We start from the raw sequence: 11221 nt of genomic DNA, 5'->3' as shown, positions 1-11221 counted from the left end.
CTTCTCTTCTTACAAGACGTAAAGAAGGAATATATTTATAGCAAAAAAAAAGGAAGAAGATATTTTTAACCTTTGGTTTTTCTAAATTGGTCCGTATAATATTCTATAATTTACAAATAAGTCTTCATACTAATTTTATATATCTTAACTAATCGCATTTTACATCCTCCTGAATATGAAATACCTCAAATTCATATTCTTCCCTTTATAGGCATTTAAAAAAATGTAAATTTAATATTAATTTAATAAGATAATATTTTAATTATTATATAATATATTCTTTAAATTTATATTGTAAATAAAATTGTATTATAATAAAGTTTGAAAAGTTATACTAAATAGTTGAAATGATAAATCAACCTAATTTTGGCAATACAAATTTATTGAATTCATGTGACAGAAATTATTATTAATACGTTAGTTGTGTTTTTTTATATGTGAATGATGAAAGGCAGAAAGAGAAATAACAAAATTAAGTTCTTTTACACGGTATGAACTCTTGAATTAGAACATATAATGAAAGTCAATCTCGAAATAACTTTTCTAAATCGATTTAGAGACCTCAATCTCATAGGTGGACAGCTCACTCAATAAGGTTTCTGCCTTGCGGAGATTTGCTTGTCTTGTGGCCTTAACTGACTAGAGGAAAAAAAAGAAGAAGAAATAGGACAAGTTTACCGCTTCGTGAGGAACGTGAAAACACCCGATCTCATTCCGACCTCGATATGTGAAATCGTCTTGCGCCATATGTACTGAGATTATTCGAGAGACATGGAAAACGAAATAATTAAAATTTTACAGCAAATCCGATCTGACAGTTGTTCTCCACTAACCGTCGACTTAAGAAATCGTGAGGGTTCAAGTCCCCTTTTTCGAAAAAATTTCATAAAAAATGTCAGGAACACCAAAAAACTAACAAATATTTTTTAACTGCAACCCTATACATGAAATCTTGTATTCTTACCATGTTAATAATCCATTTATTATTGCATCAAAAATATTTGAAGATTAATCATAAGCTTATAAGGATGGATTTGAGCTTTTTGATTATTTCTTTGTTTTCTATGATATGTGATTTCAAATTTTGATATAGTGTCTTGTTAAAAAGTAATTATAATTTTTAATTGTGTAAATTATTTGTGAAAGAGGAGAAGGTTAATTATCATCGGCTTTTATATATGGTTGAGAACAGATTAATTTCAACTCTATCACCAAAACCAATAAAACTATTAGTAGAAAAAACTCTAAACTTAATTTAAGTAAGATATTATCATTCACACAAATAGTTGCCTAACAAAATAAGGGTAAAGGATTCATTACAATTCACTCATATCATAAATTTTGTTACATTTATTTTATATTATTCATTGCTTTTCTTACATTTAATACCTAACAAATAAGGGAAAGTTGTTCAATTCATACAGGTGGGTATCGATCCGACCCATCACTCGTAGTATCATAAAATTAAATTTAATGATAAAATATGAAACAGTTCAGTCAAAAGGCTAAATTAAGGTAAAATAATATTAACCACAAACTTTTTTTAGTTTAAATAAGATATTAAGTCCATAGTATGATCACTAAATGTATTTTATAAAACTTTTAAAATAGAATTTACATCTTATAAGAAATAGACTTGTATGAATCCTACAAAAAATAAAACTTGGGTCCCATTATTGGCATCTGCCCTTCTTCAAGACTAACTATGAAGGCAATGCTGACTTCTAAAACCCTTCTGTACATATTTCTAACATATAAATAACCTCATCATTTTTAGAAATAGACCACACAATTATTCAAAATAATAATATCATTTAAATCTGTTCTACATAAATATATATATAACAGTTTCCTAATAGTATGGATCCATTAAAATAGTAAGAAACGAAAAAATATTATTTTAGAGAAACAAACTATAGAACCCATCAAGGTAGCTCAATAGTAAAGATTCTCACTAAGAACATCGTTAGTTATTTAATCGGGGACAAGCTAGCTTCAAGAATTATAACCCACAGTTTGCAAAAAAAAAGATCTGTTTCTTCATTTCGAACCAGTTTAAATGTTTTCCTCCACAAAAGGAAACTACATAGGTACTACCATAGCTAGTTAGTCTGATAAGGGGTCCTAGCTAAAAAGGAAACAGACCCATCTAGATGAAACTCATCATCATCATTGATGCCTTCCATTTATAGTTTTGACCAAATCCAGAATACGAAAATAATCAAAAAAGAGAGATGATTGCTCACCCTCAAGCCCATCTCTGCTATGTCGGTTGCTACCAGCAAGATTGTTACATGGGCTGCCACCAATAACAAGATCAAAGTCACCAATTGTGTCTCTCAGATTCTCCAACTTTTCTCCATCCACATCTTGCACATCCGGGAAGTGAATAAGCTTGCCCTTCTGATTTGTTTGTCCCCACCAGCTCTTCACAACATTTCTATTACCTTCTGATATATCTATAGATACAACATTCTTTAATGGAATACCAAGCCGATGTAAAGCAACTTCCCCACCGCCAATTCCAGAGAAAAGTGATAGCACATTCATCCCTTGCGGATACAAGTCCTTCAGGACAGAGAGATGATAAGCAACCGTGTCCACCTGATTTTAAACCAATTCCAACTAGTTAGTTAATAATCCAAGACCTCTGTTACTAGTCCATCATCAATCACATCGTTCAATTTATCAATCGAAACATCTCTACTTCTTGTCTTTCTTTCTTTAAAGGATTTGTATTTATTGTGCATTTAAACATAATGCTTTTTTTATCCAAAAAACCCAATTTTCTATAACATATATCAAACAAGGTTATTTTGAAACAACCTCCTCGTTATCCAAATAACCCTTAATCGAACAAGGCCCAAACAGCCATTTATCCCATCAAATAACTCAATAGTCCATCATCAATCACATCATTCAAATCCAAAGCCTTGTTCAATCTGAGTTATTTGAATTTAATATCAAATAACCCACTAGTTCTTATAAAAAAAACTATTATATATTTATAGTTTTATACACAATGTCTTTTTTACACAAATAACCCAATTTTCAATAACCTGCTCGCTATCCAAACATCCCATAATCGAAAAAGGCCCAAATAACACCCCTAATTCCATCATCAATCAAATCATCAACCAAAATACTAAATTGTCTTTACTTAATTTAAAAAAAAATTAAATATTAAATATGAAAGATATTTTAATCATTTAACCAAAACAACTTTTTCAAATAAGATTTAAAACAAGAAAGTACATAGAACAACGTATCAAAACAGCTGGCCAACAAAAATGAGCCAAATGATTAAGAATCATAAAAAGATATGAATGAACAGTCTGCTGCAAATAAAGGTATAAATTCAGTCAGAAAGAAAGGTAGTTAGTTGCCAAGTGAAACGGTGAGTGAAAAAAAGTGCTAACCTGGAAAGAGTTACCAAGTGATTTGTAACGGTCAGTCCTGCTGATGCCACCTCTTGTATGGTTCCTGGGGAATCCGAGGAGCATTTCCACCTCGTCTGGTTCAAGTGGAGCAACTTTGTTGTGACCTACCCAGACCAGATTCCATTTCCGGCATTCCTCAAGAACCGACTTTTGCACATGAAGCGGTGGATCACAATTCCTATTATCCTCTAATGATTTTCGGATTTTCTCGGTCAATTTTGCACTTGCAATGCATGTTTGCAAACAGTTTAGTGTTGTCCGGTCATCCCATGAGGGCCACCATCTTCTGGTTAAAGGAAATGCTTCGTGTATGGTCCTTGGGGGAAGGGGAAGAAGAGGGAACCTATTCTCAATAGGGAGGTTGTGTATGTAACCTCTTTTCCGTGCAGCAGCACAAAAGTACTTCGAGTCAACAAATTCTGGCTCAACTTCGTATAAGAACCGCTTAATGGTGTCCCAAACGCCCTTAGGTGCAAGTGCAACATTTTCATAGTAAAAATATGGTGGTCCAACGGCTGCTTCAGGAAGGGTTCTCTTAAACCATGGTCGTGGATCATTTGGCACACCAAAGCCAATCATTGGTTTGGGAAGACGAATCGGCTCATCCTCTTCAGTCAAAACTCTTTCACCGCCCCGTGGTTTTTTAATTTTGTGAGAGTTCCCTGTGAGGTGTTTCCTCTTGCCATTGAGCACCACCTTTGGCTGTGAACACAAACAAAATGCAAAAGTAATAAAAGGTTAAGATACATCAGCTACAAAAAGAAGAAACTACTAAAGCTTACTAAACAAGTCTCAAAACCTTCTCTTCTTGTAATAGTTCATAATGTACATCTTCTTTCTTACAGATTTGAGCAGCACATATAAAATCTGTTAGCTCAAGAATTTTGGCATTAGGACCTGTCATGATAAAGTGGGAGGAACCCATAAGCAAAGAAAACAAAATATGAAAATCTAAGCAATAGAAGCCAACACAAGATCACAAAAAAACAAATCTAAGCCATGACATAAGACAAGTACACAATCACATATAAACACCAAGATTCAGTTAAGAATTGTAATCATAACAATCTTATCACCAAATTATCAAGATTTTCTACTCAAAATAGAAAGAGGATATTTGTAAATTGATAGACCAGCAAGTTCACGGCATATAAAAGTATCAAAATAATTGTAAAGTTACTAGTGTGATTTAATGTGTTATCTCATGTCAAAACTATAATAAAAATAACCCTGCAAGAAAGAAATGATGAACTTAAGAAACCTTAAAAATATTATATGATTATAAACTTGTTTCCTTAACATTAGTCATAGATCCATGTGAGTGGAACATTTGTATATAGTCCAATCATTTCCATAGCACATTTGATGTCTTCTTTTTTCTGAATTCATGACTACACAAACTTCTGTAGACCTTGTTTGTTTCCCATTCATAGCCAATGCGAACATCGCGTTTGTTATGGTTATTATAAGAATTTTTCATTTAATTAAAAACATCAAAGAAAAAAGCCCTCAGATATATGGTTAGCAACAATTCAAGCCATAATCTCTAAGGGCTAAAAACTATAAGAGAAATGATTGGGAGAGGAAATTTGGAAGAGGGAATGGGTGAGAGAATGACGTGGTGATTTCTGATTGGCTGAAAAAATAATAAAATTTATCTCTCTACTCTCTCTCCTTATACTTTTTCTTTTTTTAGCCAATAACATGATGCCACATCATTCTCTCTCCCCCTATCACTCCTCTAAGAATTTTTTTTAACCAAAATAACAAGATGGAAAGATACATTAATAGCAAAGGTACATGTACAAGGACAAAGTTCTCATATTCAGTATTCAACATCCTTTTTACAAAATGGAGGTGATATTTAAAACAGCATAGATCTCCAACTACCTTTTTAACTGCCTCACAACTCCTAACAGTGACTGTAGCAGTTAATTATTTATGTATACATCCTAATAGTCCATCACGGATTCCCTTTACAGGACTCCAAACAGGGTCTTTCTAACAGACTTGTCCATTTTTCTATTTCCATTTGGGCCTAAGTATCTGCAGGACCTTTAGGATTCCCATTGTGCCTTTAGGCTTACAGTGTGCATACTGTGACAGAAGCTTTAGAGGATTCATGGGATTTGAAATCATAAAAACGAAACTAATTAATATATGAACTAATACTAATAAAGTCCATTAGGTTGCCCATCTCTTAACCTAGTAAGTAACAAAATCTACCAAGTATGTCAACATTACCGTACGTCCATTAAAAGGTTAGCATGAATATAACCAATGGAAACGTGACAAGAGAAAAACAACATTATACGCACCACATCTCTCCATTGCTATTTTGGCCTCATCCAGAGAATATCCCATCTTGCCTAAGGTTTTGAGTGTTCTTTCTGAATCAGATGAAGAAAGGAATTCATCCTGTGGAAATGGAGCCAACAAAAAGACTGTAAGTAGATACAATTTTATGCACAGAATATTGCATGGGAAATGCAACGATGACTTCCTTAAGTTACAGATAATTAAGGAATAAAAATGTGATATGAGTGGGTATTTCCATAGTATTACAGATATATAATTTATACACATACATATATGTATATGTATGATTTATGTTGTTGAGATGATAAGGCAATGATAGATAAAGATCAAAATGTATAAGCTACCTCGTATTCAGAAAAACTGTCTGTATCTGATTGTTCATCTACAACATTCTCTTCATAGTCAGAGGAAGAAAGATTAGTGTCAATGGGTTGTTGTTGTTGCTGCTGCTGATGTGTATAAGCCTCTTCAGGAGAGTCTGCAAGGACCTAGAAAAAACAGAGGAGAGGTCTAGGTTACATAACTAAATGCAGGCACAAATACTTAATAGTCATAAGATCAAATAGCTGAAATTTCCATTCAACTAAATATAATTATCACAATTGTAAAATGGTTATCACTGGGTACAATTGAAACAAAACATTCAACATATGATACTATGCACCATCAAATGAGCATTATCCAAAGTCCTTTTCTTCTTTATTAAAGAGACAATGCACCATAAAGAAGTCCCATAAATGAGCACTGCTCTCATAAAGATCAAACAAGTAATGTCTGTATGGTATATGCAATGCCTGCAACATATTTACTAACCTGAAGTTCATCTTTTAAAACCTATTAAGAGCTACTTTTAACTGTTCAAACCTCATTGCATCACTCAAGACATCAATAGGTATGTAAAGTTTAATATAAGAGAGTCACACAAAAACATATTCATGTCAAAATGAGAAACCATACTTACTGTGTATGTGAGGAGAGACTCTAGTATGGATTCCATGTTTGCTTCCCCTAAATGAAAACGGAAACAAAGTCAAGTTTTGAGTTTTCAAAGGTTGAAAGCACAAGGCGGAGTGGTATTTACCATTGTCTTCAATGGATTTGAGAACCATTTTAAGAGAAAAGCCCATTCCTACAAAATGATCTATCAAGTTGGATAAAGCAGGATCTCTGGAGGAGCTTGCCTTCAAGACAAAGAAAAAAAAAAGAGGAAGTTAAGATATAAGTACTATTTTATTTCAAATCACAATCAATAAGGGTTTTCCAACTGAAAAGTAGAAAAGCTTAAAATCTACTAAGAGCAAGAGAATGACAGCTGTGACCAACAGTGTCAACCTCAAGTCTTCAACTACTGATATTAAGGAATCTTAAAGCATTTACATTTTCTGGATGGAAGTACATCTCTCCTTTCCGAAGATCCTAAGACAAAACTATTCATGTGACATTAAGCTAACTCAAAACTTAATGTTTGGAAAATATTACTCATTTGGATGATGTTTTACTGCACCAGCCCATATTCAGGCACATAATGTGTATCAAAAGAATCCGTTTGTGTTACTTGCGAACCCAAGTTCCTCACTCCAGAACTCAAATACTCTGGCTCTGTGAAAAACGCCCTCCTTTTTCACCAAAAAAAATCAATTCCATCTACATGAATGCCCTAACCCTGTTCTTTTATTGGCAAGGATAAAAAAATTTGTTATCTCCAGTTTGAAGATCAATTGATCAAAGCCATTAACCACATACCCAAGTCTTTGGTACAAAAAAAAAAAAGTGGTATGATTAAAATGGACTTAGTCAAATATATCATAGTTTTCATTGATAGTTTGAGTAATTCTCCAAAGAAGACATCATTAGTCTCCTTAACATGTTATAATACAAATTAACATTTGATGGCCTTTACCTCGCCAAACGTTGGCAAAGCCCCATTACTAGTATTTGTCACAATGGAATTGGACATGGGAATGTTTTCAATTTCTAGCTCATCTTCTGTATCCCAGTCAATGCTATCACTCTCCTCACCAGCCACATTTCCATTCTGCAAATACAAAAACAAGTAGAAAAATGTAAGCACGCATAAATTGGTATCAAGTCTTCTTCTTTATTTACCTATAAAACAGAGAAGTTCACTTAGAGCTTGTTCGGTTGTTTTTCTAAAATCAAACATCATTTTATCCATTCTCTCGTCAATCACATCACTCAATTCATCAACCAAAATACTAAAATACCCTCTATTTAAAAATAAATAAATTTTATTTTATCATTATATATTAATACCCTTAAAGTCTTTCTACTAAAAAAATACTCACCTACTCAAAATCACCACCACTCAACATTTTTTAACTAAACCAGATTTATTCCCATAAACCCAAACCGAACAATCTCATAATCAACTAATCTACGAAAAGAAAGCAATGCCAAGAATTATTCTAGCTCGTAGTCTGAAAGAATCAAAGTAAAAGGAAATCTAGTTGTTAGCACATGTATAGCTATAAATATAATGCAGAAGAGCAATCACCATTTGTACAGGTTCTGGCATTTTGTTCAGAACCAAGACCTGCACATTGCAAAAGAAACAATTAGAGATCCAGCAAATAAATCATCTAGTATATACTTTTGTATAGTTATCAATTCTTCTTGCCACAAAAACAATAGCATCAAATTAATAAATGATGCAGAAGGCAATATTTAGAAACACAATAAATAAGCATATTATCAATCAAGTGCAAAGATTTAGGACTAATGTCTTAATAGCCTATTGTTATCTTTAACATGTTTTCACTGCACCATATAGACTAATTTTTACCAAAAATGAAGGACTTGTTTGATGTAGACTAGTCAAATAAACCACCATCCCACCAACCATCACTTCTTTAAACTCATTATTCCAATCAACAGACAAATTATCCTTACTTTATTATTTATAACATTTTAGAATATTAAATATTGAGAATATTGATCATTTTACCCAAATAAACTACTTTTTACATCAAACAAGATTTTTTTCTTCCAAATGAAATAAATGATTTCCAAATATCCCTACATCAAACAAGCTCTTAGTGTTGCACAAATCAAGATTAGCTGATAAGATTGAGGGAAGGATCAAGAGATGACTACTTAAACATAATGTGATGGTACCAAATATAAGTGACATAAATTTGCTGATTAAGTGAAGCCAAGTTCTGCTAGACTTTGTTCAGATAGAAAGCAAACAAAAGCTAAGCACCTAGATAAGAACCAAAGTAGAATAGAACACAAATCTGAAAACTAGACAGTTAGTAATTGAATATAGTCATGCTATGAAATCCAGTGCAGTCAATATTGAGAAAGTTAACCAGAACTCAGAATAACATAAATTGAAATACTTGACCTTGCAATAGAGTTATGTTCTAAAATCCATACCTCAATATACACTATGATGCCATATTATCATCTCGACTACAAGCTTTGACATTACATGTACACAATGCAATTAAGATATAGAAATGTCAGATTAAGTAGATTGTTTAACTAAAGTTCCGCTTGACCTAAAATTAGCATAAATAGTTGCATTACGGAATTTACAAAACATAATTACTTTATCAAGATAATGTTCTGCAAAATATAGATAAGATAATGTTCTGCAAAACAACTCCAGTTCCAGATGTTTCCAAACCCCTGCTACATGCACTAGAAATTAAAGGAAGCCAATTGAAATCATAATCTGCTACACGATCAAACCCTAATCAGATTCTTCAACACGATAAGACAAGATTTAAGTTATGAAGACAACGAAGAAAACCAAAAACACTGGTCAAAGATATTAGAGTTGTAACCCTAATAAGATTCCAAATGCGTATTTAACGAACTCAATAATGCATTCATTTACCTCCGCAGGGGTTGTTCTTATGCGTAAAATCGGATCAAAGAACCGCACAGATGAAGAGATGCTCCTGTAAACAAAATAGTTTGCCGAAATCGAGTAGGTGAGGAAGAGAAAATGACCGTAACATGCAATTTAGACAGATGGAAAACGAAGAAGATGAAGAGAGAAATTGACGAGCTAAAATGATGAAGATTTTGTGCGAGAGTGATATAGAGAGAGAAAGAGACGAACAAAAAATCTCGCCCCTTTCTAAACGCGGAATCTGTGCCACTGGAAAGGATTTATACCGTAAGCACACACGCCACGGTGGAGAAAAACAGTCACTCGCGACACGTCAGATAATATTTTTTTATGCAACCTAATTCGTTATAAATATTTTGAATCGTTAGATGAATTTCGGACGTTATGTTACCGTCCGATTCTGATATTCAATTGTTTTTTTATTTTTCTTTGGTTAATGTGGGTCCCTTTTTCATTACATTTCTCAATTTTTATTATATAATAAAACTGAATTTAGAGCGAGTACGCTTTTCTTGTACTCGCTCATTTGATTTCATGTTTTAGTTTAGTTTTCTAGTGAGACATTTAATAAAAGATTGCTCAAATATCAAGATTATTAGTTGTTTCTAAATTTTAAATTCGATAATAAATATTTTGTTCCTTTTCAATTATATTTTATTTGAAATATTTTTTTATACATTAATTTATATTTATTTTTAATTTGAATTTAAATATTAATATTAAAGATTAGTTTTTACAAGTTAAAAAAAATAATAATAAAAAAATAAAAAAATAGTACCTTTCGATTTTATTAAAGTATTTTGGGATTTTGTCAATAGAGAGAAAAGTGAAAAGATAATAATAAAATATAATAAAAGTTTTTAATTTATTTATTTGTAATTAATAAAATTGTAATGACAGTGTTAATGGTAAAGGTATAAAATCAAATAAAATTAATTTAATTAATAAATATAAGTTTTTAATTAATAAACAGTCAATTAAATTTCTTTTACATAAATTCATCCCAATTTAAAAAATAAAAATTATTTTTATTTTTTTCTCTATACCTACATAATTATATGATCTCTCTTCTCTCTTCTCTCTCCTCTCTCCTCTCTCCTCTCTCCTCTCTCCTCTCTCCCCCTCCTCTCTCCTCTCTCCTCTCTCCTCTCTCCTCTCTCCTCTCTCCTCTCTCCTCTCTCCTCTCTCCTCTCTCCTCTCTCCTCTCTCCTCTCTCCTCTCTCCTCTCTCTCTCTCTCCTCTCTCCTCTCTCCTTTTTCTTTACTCTCTTTTTTTTTTCTTTAATTTTTATTTCTCTCAGCCTTCTTTATTTTTTCTATAATTTCTCCTATTATGTAATATATAATAATATTCTTTTTATTTTAATTTAAATAATGCTATTATTTAACTCCCTTTTACAGGATAAAAGAAAATTATTCAATTTTCTCTTAGTCTTTAATTATTATAGTTAGTCTTAAATATTGACATTTAATATATACATAATTTTATTTATAATTCAATTGATTTTTTTCTTTTCTTTTATTATTGAGAGTAAGTTATTCATCATATTTCTCTATTCTCATTTATTATTTATAAATAA

General features: G+C 31.9%; 1 protein-coding gene across 1 annotated transcript; it reads right to left on the bottom strand.

Moving 5' to 3' along the window:
- Nucleotides 1-1996: 1996 nt before the first annotated feature.
- On the bottom strand, nt 1997-9855 carry LOC124937958 (DNA (cytosine-5)-methyltransferase DRM2-like). The gene is made up of 10 exons (XM_047478297.1): nt 9625-9855; nt 8275-8313; nt 7660-7794; nt 6841-6940; nt 6721-6767; nt 6104-6247; nt 5759-5858; nt 4240-4337; nt 3420-4142; nt 1997-2604 (listed from the first exon to the last, which is right to left on the bottom strand). Exons 2-10 carry the CDS (start codon nt 8293-8295, stop codon nt 2170-2172), a joined length of 1803 nt encoding a protein of 600 aa, XP_047334253.1. The 5' UTR covers nt 8296-8313; nt 9625-9855; the 3' UTR covers nt 1997-2169.
- Between the last annotated feature and the right edge of the window lie 1366 nt (nt 9856-11221).

The sequence above is a fragment of the Impatiens glandulifera genome, chromosome 5 (genome assembly GCF_907164915.1).
Source record: "Impatiens glandulifera chromosome 5, dImpGla2.1, whole genome shotgun sequence".
In the NCBI taxonomy this organism is placed as follows: domain Eukaryota; kingdom Viridiplantae; phylum Streptophyta; class Magnoliopsida; order Ericales; family Balsaminaceae; genus Impatiens; species Impatiens glandulifera.
Note: the sequence above shows the minus strand (reverse complement) of the source record. Positions and strands in the feature narration are given on the sequence as shown.